Source organism: Primulina eburnea, chromosome 1 (genome assembly GCF_022965805.1).
Source record: "Primulina eburnea isolate SZY01 chromosome 1, ASM2296580v1, whole genome shotgun sequence".
NCBI lineage: Eukaryota > Viridiplantae > Streptophyta > Magnoliopsida > Lamiales > Gesneriaceae > Primulina > Primulina eburnea.
In genome coordinates this window covers 1817870-1833311 of record NC_133101.1, presented here as the reverse complement: position 1 = coordinate 1833311, position 15442 = coordinate 1817870, and the positions used below count along the sequence as shown (strand labels likewise).

At 36.2% G+C, this 15442-nt stretch overlaps 3 protein-coding genes and 1 long non-coding RNA gene across 6 annotated transcripts; 1 reads left to right on the top strand and 3 right to left on the bottom strand.

Annotated features, from left to right (window-relative positions):
* Positions 1 to 471: 471 nt before the first annotated feature.
* LOC140810149 (uncharacterized) lies at positions 472 to 1297 on the top strand. Its single transcript, XM_073167996.1, has one exon. The coding sequence runs from the start codon at positions 633 to 635 to the stop codon at positions 1182 to 1184; it is 552 nt and encodes a 183-aa protein (XP_073024097.1). The 5' UTR covers positions 472 to 632; the 3' UTR covers positions 1185 to 1297.
* Positions 1298 to 9123: 7826 nt separating this feature from the next.
* LOC140810147 (uncharacterized) lies at positions 9124 to 10201 on the bottom strand. Its single transcript, XR_012113246.1, has 2 exons — positions 9840 to 10201; positions 9124 to 9566 (listed from the first exon to the last, which is right to left on the bottom strand). It is a non-coding gene; the product is annotated as an uncharacterized lncRNA (long non-coding RNA).
* Positions 10202 to 11120: 919 nt separating this feature from the next.
* Positions 11121 to 11606, bottom strand: LOC140814719 (uncharacterized). The gene has a single exon (XM_073173796.1). The coding sequence runs from the start codon at positions 11604 to 11606 to the stop codon at positions 11121 to 11123; it is 486 nt and encodes a 161-aa protein (XP_073029897.1).
* A 1383-nt stretch (positions 11607 to 12989) lies between these two features.
* LOC140802922 (uncharacterized) lies at positions 12990 to 15309 on the bottom strand. 3 transcript variants are annotated; one of them, XM_073158631.1, is made up of 3 exons: positions 15012 to 15309; positions 14135 to 14322; positions 12990 to 13269 (listed from the first exon to the last, which is right to left on the bottom strand). In XM_073158631.1, exons 1-2 carry the CDS (start codon positions 15241 to 15243, stop codon positions 14168 to 14170), a joined length of 387 nt encoding a protein of 128 aa, XP_073014732.1. In that variant the 5' UTR covers positions 15244 to 15309; the 3' UTR covers positions 12990 to 13269; positions 14135 to 14167. The 3 variants fall into 3 exon arrangements, with proteins under 3 accessions (XP_073014732.1, XP_073014809.1, XP_073014649.1); XM_073158708.1 differs by having other exon boundaries at positions 12990 to 13259; XM_073158548.1 differs by lacking the exon at positions 12990 to 13269 and having other exon boundaries at positions 13877 to 14322; positions 15012 to 15308.
* Positions 15310 to 15442: the final 133 nt, after the last annotated feature.

Sequence of the window (15442 nt, the reverse complement as noted above, 5' to 3'; positions counted from 1 at the left end):
AACAGCAAATAACTTCCGAGAGTAGAAATCATATATATCTGGTCCACCCCCGATTATATTATATGGATACACAAGCTTAATTCGATGTTTGTCGAGAAGTTCGAGTAAATCGATGTTTTCACGAGTTGATCTCGATATTGAAATAGAAAACTCGATCAAGTTCGAGTTGAGCTCGTACCTACAAAATTTAAATCAAGTTGATCAGTCTGAGTGACACGATACTCGAGCTCGACTCGGCTAACGTGCTCCCCTAGTTCTCGTGGAAGCTAATATATATATGATTGTAAATCAAATAATCACAAAATCTAAACTCGAAGTATTTTACCAACCAGATTCAATGATGGAACGACATAGGCAAGAACAAACTGATAATCAAATGAGGTTTGGTCTGGGACGCGGACAAAACACAACTGGTTTCAACACGTTACATTTCCCGTATTTGATCCTTTCATACACATCATTACAACTGGCTTCCCATGTTTTTCCACTCAATTTTCTATTTTCTTTTTTCGAAAATTCTGACTTTCTTCCCCCCAACCCTCTTCAATATAATCCCCCAGACTCCAGCTCTCAACCAAAATCAAACCCAGTTCCTCTGAATCTGATCACTTGCATTTCTAACTTTGATCGCTATGGGGAATTACATATCTTGCACTCTAGCTGGGCCGGGGGAGAAGACTCCCGGCGAGGATACTATAACAGTTATCTTCCCTGGCTGCGACATCCGGCGTTTCCACGAGCCCACGAAAGCTGCGGAGCTCATGTTTGACATGCCCAGCTTTTTCCTCGTCAACGCGAAATCTCTGCAGATCGGACAGAGATTAACCGCGCTGAACGCGGATGAAGACCTGGAGATGAGAAATGTGTACGTGTTCTTCCCTATGAAGCGGCTGAACTCGGTCGTTAAGACTATGGATATGGGGGTGCTTCTCTTGACGGCGAGCAAAGAGAACAAAAGGGTTCCATTCGGAAGCGTGAAGGTGTCGCCGGAGTGCGATCAGAATTTTCAAGTGGTGGAGAATAACGAGAATCGTTCGGTGCCGAAGTTGGAATTGGAAAATATAGAAGAGTACATGCCGGAGTTTAGGCATAAAATGTCTATGTGCAGGTCGAAGAAGCCGATGCTGGAGACTATAGTGGAAGAACATTTTTCTTTGAGATTTGTGATGATGATGGAAAATTAATTAATTTTTTTTTCCAAGTCGTGGAAGTTAGTTTTACTTAATTTATTCTGATACATATTTAGCGTTTGATGTAAATTTTTACAAAATATTGAATATATATATATATATATATATATATATATATATATATATATATATATATATATATATATATATATATATCGGTAACGAATTTACAAGATGGTGTTTATGATGATCGCCTATATAACAAATAATATATATATATATATATTTATATATATATATATTATTTGTTATATAGGCGATCATCATAAACATCATCTTGTAAATTCGTTACCGATTCACATAAACATCATCTTGTAAATTCGTTACCGATTCAAACTTTCATCAACCAAACATGAAGTTCAAAGGCAATCAAGTCTAATTTAAAATCCGAAAAGAAATGAGCGAACAAGGAATTCAAAGGATATTACATTTATTAGATCTATTCTGACGGTAAGCATAATTAAATGTATTCAGAAATTCCATTCAATAAATTACTAATTTGATTAGGCATTTCAATCAATCTCCAATTAATGTGCAGAACTGTCTATTTTATATCACGAGACTGATCGATCTTGTCCATACCTACAGTGAAAAGTGATATTTTTTCATTGATCAGGTCAGAGATTCATCCAATAAAATTTATCCGTGAAATGGTTTCATAGAAGTTTTGTACTATTAGGGGTTGAGTACAATAATATTTGAGTTTGACTCGATTTAAATTCTATTTACACGAGAAACTTGATCGAGTAATTAATTTCAAGTTCAGGATCGACTCATGTCAATGTTAAGATACTCTAAGAAAGGTACGTCTTTGCCGACCGCAACATCAACATTGGCTTTGATAATACCACTTGGAGGAGGTCTCCAACAATTATCGAGCAACACCGAGGGGTAATAGGATTACAGTGTGAAAAATTGCCCCAAAAGTTGTTTGCGCGCATTTACTAAAATTTCCCCCGTCGCTTGCGAGCTTGCCAAATACTCGAAAGGACCATTGCGAAACAGTCCACATCCTCACCCTTTCAATGATCCACAATCCAGTAAAAAAGATCAAACAACCCCCCCATTTCTGAATTTTTCAAGCATCCTCCAAACAGCAGACTTTTGCCAAACCTCGACAGCCCTAATGCATCATTCAAAGTACGCCACGCATGAATTAACTTTGTTAGGAACATGTGTTTTCCACAATGCCCGAAAATATTTTGAATTCTGACATTGAGAGCCACTTCCTTCCGCAATATCAAAAGTCATGGCCAGCTTATACCCTGAGCGAACAGAATATTCTCCCTTACGATCATAATGACACACCAAAACCTTCTTATCATCTGCTCTGCCAATAGGTATTAATCGGTGCAAACTAGAATGGCCAATGGGCCATAAACACTCAACTTTATTCCAATTCCAGCTTCCATCATTGTTCAACAACCCCCTCAACTCTCAGATCCATATGCTGTACCATAGGCCTTGTAATAGGTTAGAAACAATGAGGTCGGTAGCCATGGTTCTTGAAATATAAGTAACACACTTCCTACTCTCACCTTCCTTCTAACGCTTTAGACAATAGTTCTCGTCCTCACAACAGACTCCTCCAAACATACGAGGGATTATGGTCGTTTTTTTAAAAAAATTCATCTGTTGTTTTGTTTCATTTGCTAGGGTTTTTTTTTTTATTATTTTAAAAAGTCACTTGTTAGGGTTTATCTAGTTATTGATACCACTTGCTTGGTTTTATTTTGTGTAAACTCGATAAGTTAATTGAATTATATGTAACTTCGGTCAGTTAGATCAGGGTATGAGAAAAACCGATTCGAGTAATTTGAGTTTGGTATAAATATCGATCTGATTCAGCTGATGTTTATATGTAAGAGCTTATGTTAAGTATTCCTAAACTTCTAGCAAATAAAATGTTTGAAAATTGTACGTAGAAGGCAATAATCACTTGAAAATAAACTTTTGTAAACACTACAATATACCTCAATCAATTTCGTAGTAGTTTCAATTATTAATATTTTACAGCTTGATTCGGCTACCAAGCAATTGGTCAAAGGCGACAACTAATATTTGTGACTTTATATGGTTTATCCAAGTCACAATATTTTCATGACGTAGACACATTTGTTAAATAACCTACAATTCAAAACTTTTACATTCGGCTGCTGATAGACTTATGATTCATTCGTCATTAAAGTTCCAAATTTAGGATGTGATTTCTTTTCAAAACCTAATTGTAATAAATCTTTCCTCCAACTAAAAAAAAACTTTTATATTGAACTCACGGGCTTACATCGCTGGTTTTTTTTACCCACCTACAATTCAAAACTTCCATGTATTCAGACACATTACTTTGCTCTTCTTGCATTCCAACCCAAAGAAAGAGAAATGAAAAAAACATATTTTTTTTGTTTTCATCCTTCTTTACATTATTTATTAAGTTATCGTATGTCTAAAAAAAATCTAATCTCATATTATAATAATAATACTATAATAATAAATATAAATGCATAAACTCTCATACTCAAAATTTTCGATTAGAATACCCTAAAAATCGATTAGAATGGTAATGCGATATGAAAATAATCCAGACACGAATACACGATATGATTTTTCTTTGAATCAAAATTATCTTTAACATCCTTTATTACCCATATTTAGTTAAAATAAAAATCTCATGTATAGACTTTTGATTTTCCAATTGGATAAAATTATATGTTAGTGCAATAACTCCACTTTTTTGTACTTTTTTTTCCAATAATATTAAAAAAAATCGAGAGTAGTGGCATATAAAAAACGATATGAAACGGATATTGCTGACACTATTTGGTAAAAAATATCATCTCGTCTGATCTTGAATTAAATTTTTGTACTTAATTGAAATTTTTTTAGTATCCTCTTTTAACCATATTTGGTAAAAATATCATCTCGTTTGATCTTGGCAAAATTTAAGTTTAATTTTTTGTACATTTTATTCAATTCTTTTTTAAGTACTTGGCATAATGCCAGATATTGCTGACACTATGTCGACCAAAAGAACGGCTTTGCTAACACGGTTTGCACCCACCAACGGATACTAATTAGGTACAAACCGGGCACGTACGCATATAATACTGAAGAATTTGAGAACAAATATCAATATTCTCATTAATTTTAAATGCAGATTACAAAGAATATATAAAGATAGCTGAGAAACAGAAGGAGCTAAAACCTAGGAACAATAACAACTATTCCTATAAACCAGTACTACTCTAAACAACCCACCAAAATAGAACAAATGAATGGCCTACGAAACTAAATAATAATACTGACTAGGATACAATAAATCAACACTCCCCCTCAAGCTTGGTTGTAGATATTCTGCATACCAAGCTTGCTACTTAAGTTATCAAATATGATTCTAGGAAGAGCTTTAGTGAACATATCAGCAACTTGTGAGCTTGTTGAGACACATTTCAGCTTGATGATTCCACTCTCAATCTTCTCTGATATAAAATGCTTGTCTATCTCAATGTGCTTTGTTCGGTCATGATGGACAGGATTTTTCGCAATACACAAAGCTGCTTGATTATCACAGTACATCGAGATTGAACCATCTGTCTTCATGTTGAGATCGTGCATCACTCGTTTGAGCCATATCCCTTCGTAGATTCCAAGAGCTAGAGATCTGAATTCTGCTTCTGCACTACTACGCGCAACTACAGATTGTTTTTTACTTCTCCAAGTAACAAGGTTCCCCCAAACGAAAGTACTATAACCTGATGTTGATCTTCGATCCATTATATCTCCAGCCCAGTCTGCATCAGTATATACTTCAATACTTCGGTTGGTGGACTGTTTGAAGAGAATGCCCTTTCCGGAGGATAGCTTCAAATACCTGAGAATCCGATTCACTGCTTCCATGTGTTCTTCACGAGGGTCATTCATGAACTGACTTACTACACTTACAGAGAACCCAATATCCGGACGAGTATGTGATAGGTAGATAAGTTTCCCTACAAGCCGTTGGTATCTCCCCCTGTCCACTGGTGTATCACTTTCAGCCTTATCAAGCTTTTTAGTCGAGTCCATTGGAGTCTTTGCAGGTCTACATCCTGTCATGCCTGTTTCTTGAAGCAAATCAAAAATGTATTTACGCTGGTAAATAAAAATTCCTTGGTTGGACCTAGCAATTTCCATTCCAAGAAAATATTTTAATTGCCCCAAATCCTTGACTTCAAACTCCACAGCCAATTGTTTCTTCAACCGAACCAGCTCTTCTTCATAATCACCTGTTAAGATGATATCATCAACATAGACAATCAGTATGGCTATTTTACCATCCGATGAGTGTTTGACGAACATAGTGTGGTCTGCCTGAGATTGTTTGTACTCTAGCTTGACAACAGACTTGGTAAAACGATCAAACCAAGCTCTCGGAGACTGCTTGAGGCCATAAAGCGCCTTTTTTAACCGAAGGACTTTGTTTGTGTTGTCACGGGATTCTATTCCCGGTGGAACCATCATGTATACCTCTTCCGCTAGATCTCCATTGAGGAAAGCGTTTTTAATATCTAGTTGATGAAGTGGCCAATTCAGATTTGCAGCAAAGGACAGAAGTACTCGAATTGTGTTCAACTTCGCTACAGGAGCAAATGTCTCTTGGTAGTCGATGCCGTATGATTGAGTAAAGCCTCTTGCAACAAGTCTTGCTTTAAACCGATCAACACTTCCATCTGCCTTATGTTTGATCGTAAATAGCCACCTGCATCCGACATCATTTTTCCCTTCTGGTAATTCAGATATCTCCCATGTTCGATTCTTTACCAAGGCTTGAATCTCTTCATTTACTGCAGCTTTCCATTCAGGAGTATTCAGTGCTTCATAGACCGAGTTGGGAATCTGAACCTTGTCGAGAGTAGTTACAAAGCATCGGTACTGTGGAGATAACACCGAGTATGACATGTACTTGTGCCAGGGATGTAAGGTACACGATCTGACTGGTTTCCTGGAAGCAATGGGTAAGTCTAGATCATTAGTGGTAATTATCTCAGGAGTAATATTACCTGGTGAACTCGTGTGAGGACTTGGTTCAGGAGTTGGTTCGATCTCATAAGCAGGCATAGGTGTGGGTTCAGTTGTTTGTTGAGCAGGACTTGTCGTGACAGATTCTCCTTGATCATCAGTGTATAGAATCGGCTCTGATGGAGTATCAGGTATGGTGGTGGGTTCAGTTTCTGTGTCCCAGAACTGATATTCATTAGAACTCTCCCCCTGAATATCAGATTTGGGGAAATATGATTGATGCTCGAAGAAGGTTACATCAGCAGATATGTAAAATTTTCTATTCGATGGTGAAAAACATTTATAACCTTTCTGGACATTTGAATACCCGACAAACACACACTTGATTGCCTTTGGGTCGAGTTTACCACTGTGATGGTTATGCACAAAAACTGAACAACCAAAAATCTTCATAGGAATAGAACTAATAACCCGGGTGCAAGGGTACCAATTTTGAAGAGTTTGACATGGTGTCTTGAATTTGAGAGGCCTAGATGGCATTCTGTTAATGAGATACGTGGCTGTAAGAACGGCTTCCCCCCATAAATATTTTGGTACATTTGTGGAAAACATAAGGGCACGAGCAACCTCTAATATGTGACGATTCTTGCGTTCCACAACCCCATTTTGTTGAGGTGTGATAACACAAGAGCTATGGTGTATAATACCTTGTTCTAGCAGGTAACTTCCCAGAATGAATTCAAAGTATTCTCTACCATTGTCGGTCCTAACAACTTGAATTTTTGTATCAAATTGAGTTTGAACCATGGTATTGAATTGCTTGAAAATTTTTCCGGTTTAAGATTTTGACTTCATAAGGAATATCCACGTGAGTCTTGTATGGTCATCAATGAAAGAAATAAACCATCTAGTACCAGTTATATTTTCCACCCGAGAGGGTCCCCAAATATCGCTATGTACAAGTGAAAATGGTTTTGAAGGCTTATAAGTGACACTGGGAAAGATAGTGCGAGTGTGTTTGGCCAATTGACATATTTCACAATGAAAAAACTTCGCGTTTTTATTGATAAATAAATGAGGGAAAAGTTTTTCCAAATACAAGAAATTGGGATGACCAAGACGATAATGTAAACGCATAATTTCACCATCACTATTAATAAAATTCAAAGGCTCGTCAACTGACTGACTTATGGATGAACTGTAGCATTGTGGCTGAGTTATTTCTTCGGGAGTGGTGTTGAGGAGATACAGCCCTGAACCCATCCTAGCACTGCCAATCACCTTCCCCGAGTCCAAGTCCTGAAATTCACACACAGATGGAAAGAATTTGGCAACACAATTAGCATCCTGAGACAATTTACTAATAGAAACTAGATTACAATCCAAGGTAGGAACATATAGTACAGAATTTAAACACAAATTCTTTGTCACAGTGACTATGCCTGTCCCTGCCACACATGATCGTGAGCCATCTGCAATTGTTACCCAATGTTTGCTGTCTTGAGTACATGGGATATACTTTTGGAGTAGTGAGAGATTACCAGTCATGTGGTCGGAAGCGCCAGAGTCAATGATCCATTCCCCGGACGATTTCTTATTAGATGTGAGGGCACTAGACATGTTACCTGACTGAGCTAGGGAGCTAGTTGCCATTTGAGTGCTGGTGTTCTTCGGGTTTGAGACCTGAATCATCATCAGTTTTAGTGCCTCCAACTGGTCTTTAGTAAATGGACTCATATTGACTGTTGAGTTATTGTCATCGGTTGTGGACGATGTGTTAGCATGACTTTTTGGCTTCCAATCAGCTGGTTTCCCATGAATCTTCCAACACGATTCTCTGGTATGTCCCGTTCTCTTGCAATGATCACACCACGGTCTAGCTTTCCGATATTGGCCATCGCTCGAGTTGTTTTGACTTCCGTGCGATACCATAGCTGATATTTCAGTTGTGAGGCTACTGGTAGTTGATCCCAGCATGACTTTCCTCCTACTCTCCTCTCGTCGCACCTCAGAAAAAACTTCTCGAATGGTTGGCAATGGTTTTATAGCTAGCATACGTCCTCTTACCTCATCGAGGTTCTTATTCAGCCCAAGCAGGAACTTAAAGACTCTCTTCTTGCTGATGAGATGTCCTTGTATCGGGCTTCGTCTTCTGCACACTTCCACTCATTAGCCTCGAATAGATCCAGATGTTGCCAGTGACGATTGAGGGTGTTGTAGTACTGAGTGACATTCAGGTCGTCTTGTCGCAGATCATGGAGGATAGTTTCAATCTCAAACAATTCTGAGGTATTCTCATTGTTTGAGTATGTCTCCTTAGCAGCTTCCCAAATTTCCTGAGCTGTGCCATATAACAGAAAGTTCTCCCCAATTTCATTAGTCATTGAGTTGATTAACCAAGACATAACCATGTTATTTTCTGTCTTCCAAGCCTTGAATTTCGGATCATCAGACTTGGGCTGTGTGATGGAGCCCGTGAGGTATTCATCTTTTCCTTTGCCGCAGATAAACATCATCACCGATTGAGACCACTGGAGAAAGTTACGGCCATTCAGTTTATGACCAGTAACCACGAGAGAAGTCCCTTCTGATGAGATGATGGTCGACGATGCAGAGTCAGTCTTATCAGCTGCCATGCCACCGTATTTCACCATTGCGACGTGGTTGAAGATGAATAAACTTGATTGATTAATTTTAGGTCAGAGGAGGCTCTGATACCATGAAGAATTTGAGAACAAATATCAATATTCTCATTAATTTTAAATGCAGATTACAAAGAATATATAAAGATAGCTGAGAAACAGAAAGAGCTAAAACCTAGGAACAATAACAACTATTCCTATAAACTAGTACTACTCTAAACAACCCACCAAAATAGAACAAATGAATGGCCTACGAAACTAAATAATAATACTGACTAGGATACAATAAATCAACAAATACCAAATAATATAATTCATTCGGCTGTTAATAACATCTGTCAAAAGAATAAATCTCTTAAAATCAACAAATACAAGAATATATAATAGAATGTGAAATAATTAATAAAAAAGAATGAATATTCAAATTTATTCTGGGATACGTCTCCATCAATGGTGAGAGTAGCTAGCTTTTATTGATTCAGTCGGACTAACAGGGAAATGAAGTAGAGGCAAAAGGTGCAACTGAGAATTGTGAACCCAAAAGTGCCACCAATCATGCCCATGAACTCGAGAAACTTCAGCATTTCTTGCTCTCTTTTGGATTTGAAGTTGCTGGCTGGTGCATAATTCCATCCCATTTCAGCAACATAGCACCTTTCAATCCTCTCTTTCAGATTAACTTCTTGTATTCTTTCTCTTAATATGCGTAAATTCGCATCCACGATGCTGCTCGATCTGCCTGCCCAGAGACAACAACAACAATACATGAATAAACAAGCGTTGAAATATGACAAATATATGTGAAAGCCGAGGTTTTTCCGTTTATCGAATTTAGAGGAGTTTGAACGGCAACTTCTATTAAAATTCGAGTAATGGACATGAGTATGAATATCATCGTTGTGTTGATATATAATTTATTGTAAAAAAATATCACGAATAAATCGAAATTTTTAGTAGATTCCATAGCTAGAACCTGGTTTACATATGTGTGGGTGTGGAATGCATAACATACCTTCATCTCTATAGCTTTGGGCTCTCACTTGAAAGGATTGGCAAGATCTTGACTTCTTACAGGGCAGAATCGTGGAACAAAGAAAAGCTTGTGAAGAAGAAGAAGCCATTTTTAGCTAGCTATATATCGATATCGTAAGTTTACAAATCAAATCTTGGATTCTTTAATAAACAATTTAACCGCTTTAAATGGTTGATCAAAAGGGGTTTCCTATAACAAAGTTTTCTGAACAATTCGGGTGAAAAATCAATGGCTCTTTATTTCTGTTTGGAAACTTTGTTTTGAAAATGTAATGTTTTTTATAGACGTGAGTCGAATTGGAGCGGTGCTTGAGGTGCGACGGCAGCATGCATATGGACGGATTAAATAAAAGGGTAACACACGTTTGTTAAGAAAATTTAAAATGTTTTTTAGTCTAAAAAATGTTTTTGATTTTTAGTTATTGGATTTATCGACGATAGTGCCGGCCCCACTCATTATATGCTTTTAAATTTCTTGATTTTCGCATTTTAAATAGCGACAACCGCGTTATTCCGTGAATTACTACATGATAAATTTGACCCTTATTATATCGAATTAGGCAAGCAAAACTATGTGAAAATTATGAGGATTTATTAATTTTTTGTTGACTGGGTAAAGAAGTACACGAGAATTGGATGGTCCAATATAAATGGAGTAGGTCAAGATGGTCTCATGAATCTTTATCTGTGAAGCACGTCAACAAAATACGACTCGTGAGACTGTCTCACACAAGTTTTTGCCATATAATTTTTTTTTATTATTTCCTTCTTTTGTATTTGTAATTGTATTGGTACATGATAAAAACTTGTGTGAGACGGTCTCACGAGTCGTATTTTGTGAGAATGATCTCTTATTTGGGTCATCCATGAAAAATATTATTTTTTTTGCTAAGAGTATTACTTTTTATTGTGAATATCGGTATGGTTGACCCAGCTCACAGATGAAGATTCGTGGGACCATCTCACAAGAGACCTACTCTTGGTACATTTACGTCGCATTTGGATGGATGACTTTCAAATACATAATCACATAATCATTAGCCCTTTTCATGAAATAATAAAACTTCTCTTCACATTCCCTATGCCAATCCTTTTGTATTTCACTTGATCAAATAATACCTTCTTTGGTTTTCACCATGTTTCGAGGTGCATAGATAACCCTTTATCTTCTTTACAAAACCTATAATCCCACCGAATTTAAGGTCCCCTTAGTCATACATAATATAGCCTAAAATTCAGTTAAGCACATCGATCAAATACTCTAAAAATGAATATCTATACACACATGACAGCCGGCAAGCAACCCTTTTACAACCTTCAACACATTATCCACGGCAACCGGGCTCGACAGAGGAACACACATCACAAACAGGGCTAGCATTCCCAAAGCTACACTTGGATTGGTTTTCATCAAATATGACTGCAAATTTTCTGTTGTTTCATAAACGTTTTCATGGCAAAGCGCGAACAATTTCTTCTCCCATTCTTTTGAATCCTCTGAAGATGGTGTCACACTTTCTTTACTAGCGACCTCCAAGGCCTTCATTTTCTTGATCCGCATTCGGAGAACGATCATATTTTCATCTACGGATGATTTCCCCGCATCGTTATCCTCGTTTTCATATTGCTTTGCACTGACACATTTTTTTGGGACGAGTCTTTTTGTTCTTTGGTTGGAGGGATAAAAGAAAAGGGATTGCAATTTGTGGGGTAATTTTAGGGAAGATGATATGAAAGTAGACTCCATTTTCACGATAATTTTCCACCTTGAATTCTATGGAATTTAGAGATTTAATTTGTTTTCTTTGGCTATGTTTTCTTCATGATAAAGAGAGGTGTATGTACTTATTTATATAATAATTTTGCATATTAAATACGTAGGCATAAAGCAAGTGTGTGTTCTGAGTTTCGTTCTTGGACGGAAAAAAACTTATTATTTTTTTTCTAATTTTTTTTATTGTACATCATAAGTGAATTACTGAATTTTATACTCGGATAATTGGATTTTTATTTTATTTTATTTTATCGAGGTATTTAATATTTTTTATTACGTTATAGAAAGTATGGGGCTTCGAGTGAAGTTGCTTTGAAGCAAGTTTTGCATATGTAACAAGAGAGGAAAAAGGTAGGATCAAACCCTAAGCATCAGCAAGGAATTTGCGTGAAGCATTTAGATAATTGGCTTGTAAGAATTATGAAAAGGTCCATTGGATGTGATTTATTTCATCCTAGAGTGGGAGTACTACCCTAATTGTTGATCCAAGAATCCATGACGAGCCAAATATTTTTTTCCATAAGGGCCACAACATGTGAAACCACGTGTAAAAACTGCTTTGACATTATGTAAATCATCATTTTGTGTTTTGATAATTTAAATATCCAATTTTGGGTTTTGGTTATTTAAGTCATGTTATGTTTTGATTTTTAATATTTTTTCATGGAGTGTTGATATGATATCGATGAATGTTGATGTGACATCTAAAAATACTGACATGTTCAATGTCACATCAACATTCAATAAAAAAAATTAAAAACCAAAACATAGCATTAGTTATAAAACTAAAACCCAAAATTTAATATTTACATAACTAAAATACAAAATAGACAAACTTACATAATCATTTTGGCTATTATTCCTTGATACAACACTAAGATAATACATTAATGCTACATCCAACGGTCCAAATTTATTCTAACATGCGAGCTCAGTAAATTTTTCTGTGGCTCCACGCATAAAAATGAATATGGATGGATGCAATATTAAAATAAGAAAAATGTTGGATGTACATTTAAAATTATAGGTAGATTTATATTTTGCATGATAAAATTACAAAAATGTTATTGAATCCAATTATATCCTTTTATTTTTATTTTCTATTACTCATGTAAAAGAAAAATAACATCTTATTTGCCAATCTAAATATACATCTGATAATACTGAAAAATATCTTCTCATTAACCTCGCCCCGGTAGGCTGGCAGAGGCGTTTCATAGTACTCTGAATGTTGTCATCTGTGACACGAATTACGCTTTTCCTTTATTTGTAACAGTGTTCATTCTTTTTTTTTTTTACAAAAATTACTTTCATTAAAAAAAAAAATAAAAAGTATACGTTATAATTACACTGGACATCTCCAGGAGACTGACAAATAACAAAACAAATCAAAAACAAGAACTTAATTAGAATTACAACAATACATGTGCTGTAACAAGACATGCACCATATCGTTTGAAATCGGTATGGATCGGAAGACGTGAATCTGAATCTTCATAATTATATCATCCACCATCGGCTTAGCATCCTCAAACACGACTCTGTTACGCATGTTCCATATCTGATATACTCTTGTAGCAATTGCAGTAATCCTCATAGTTTCCTCCATAATGATTGCAAAATGCCCTGAGAATAGCTCGTGGAGAGGCCATAAAGAATGAGTATCGAAAAAATACCTTTGAGACTGACAACCTTTGTTATTATTACTATTTTTTGTTCCAATGAATGGGTATCGAAAAATACTACTGAAGCATCAAGTGTCTGTTCAAGATTTTCATCGTTCTTACGCACAAACCCATGTTGCATTTCACATTTCTGCTGCCGAGCATTTTCTTCTAAATGATCAACTCTTCACCATGATTTTTTTTTAATAAGACTCTTCACCAATCACCATGAATCTAATGTCTTGGAAACTCATTGGCACCTTTGTTATGAGCTTCTAGCAACAAAAAATATAATAGGGGAATATTGTTTTTTGTTCTCGTATTTACAATTTTATTTCTTTATGTTTTCAACTTTCAATTTTAGTTCGCTATATTTGTTTTTTTGGTAATTTCAGTTCTTTTCCGGACTTGACAATAACATGACACAAAGACTGCTAATGTGGCGCTGACATGTATAGTGTCACATCAACATTTTCAATAAAAAAAGACGCTAAAATTGCCAAAACTCAAAAAATATAAGAGCATAACATAAATTTGATAACATAGATGACCAAAATTGCAAAACGACAAAATTACAAAACCAAAAATGCACTTTTCCCATATAATATTAACCAAGTAGAAATTTCAGATTTTTTTATATCAACAGTGAAACTCACCGTTGGTAAATAATCTACCAAACCGTGCTCGCTCTGGATTCCAGAACGAAAAATGGAGAAAACCCCAAACAGTGTGAAGGTAGCTTAAAAATGCTTTTATACTTTCCACTTTGCAGAGTTACACAGTTTACAGTAACATATGCAAGTAGTTTTAGTTGCAGCAGGGGAAACAAGGAATCACCAAATATATAGGATTCAATGTTTTCTGGTCGCATCAATCATCGTAAGAAGCATGAGGTGCTGCTGTACATCCAGGATCAAAGGGATCTTCAGATCCACAGCAATGCCAGTATTGGAAGATTTTACCAGATTCGGGGCTGTCCATTGTCCCGCCAGTATACACACTCTCAAACTTTCTTTTTGTTTCTCCTGCGAAGTAGCGGAATGTGGAGAGGAGTCAGGATTTTGATTTAGGGGGCAAAAGTAAGCAACTAACGGATTTTTCAGCATAAGGTGGTGAAACCCTCTCTCCACATAAACAAATGAAAACTTTGCACCAATAAAAGGAATCGATTAGTTCGCATCGACTACAAGGAAAATTTCATAAAAGAACAAGTAAACGAAACAGCTTATTGATTGAGCCGTTTGTTTTTCGGATGTGGGGGTGGATTGAGAAAACTAGAAGACCAAAAACGGCAAAATTCTTAAAGCCGAGGTCTATACCAGGGTTTATCATTATCAGTGGGCTAGTCAAGTTAAACTACAAAATTTTATTACTTCAATCTGATCTGGGACATACATATAAATGACAGCACATATTGAGGGAAGAAACAGATTAATAATTTCGATAATCTATTCGAAATTAAAGACTCGATGATCTCCAAATCACTAATAAAGATTCAATGGAATCTCAGTATGCGAACCAGCATTGAATTTTCCGAAAATGAGAGCATTTGCTACATCAATGGAATGAAGTCAATCGTAACAGTTCATCAATTTTTTTTTAAAGCTATATCATTACAGAGAAAAAAAATCAGCGTACACTCTAATTAACAACAGATAGCGAGAGAATGGAAGCTCATCCGAAATGGGAAAAAATCAAAGTTGAAAATTGGTACCGCCAAAATGAGCAGAATGATAACGGCATGCCCGGTGGTGATTAAGCAATGGATCGAACTGGGTTTTGCAATTCTTGCAAGTTCTTAGCCTCTGAATTTGGCTTCCCGAACACCGGAGAGACGATTTCCTCAGCGGAAGAAGCTTTACCACCAAATTTACCGGGGGCGGTGGGCAGAAAAGAGAGAATTGTAAGGTTGAGATATATGAATTTGGACTTAGCATTTGTGCCATTAGGGCTCTTCCTCCCAATTTGGGAAGGTAGAAATTCTATAAAATGTACCATTTATCCCATAGTATCGTTAATTTTCCCAACTATTCAAAATCATATTAAAATTTGAGTAGATCTCTTGGAAGTCTCTTGGTCAACCTTACCGATATTCACAATAAAAAGTAATATTTTTATCATAAAAATAATATTTTTTATAGATGA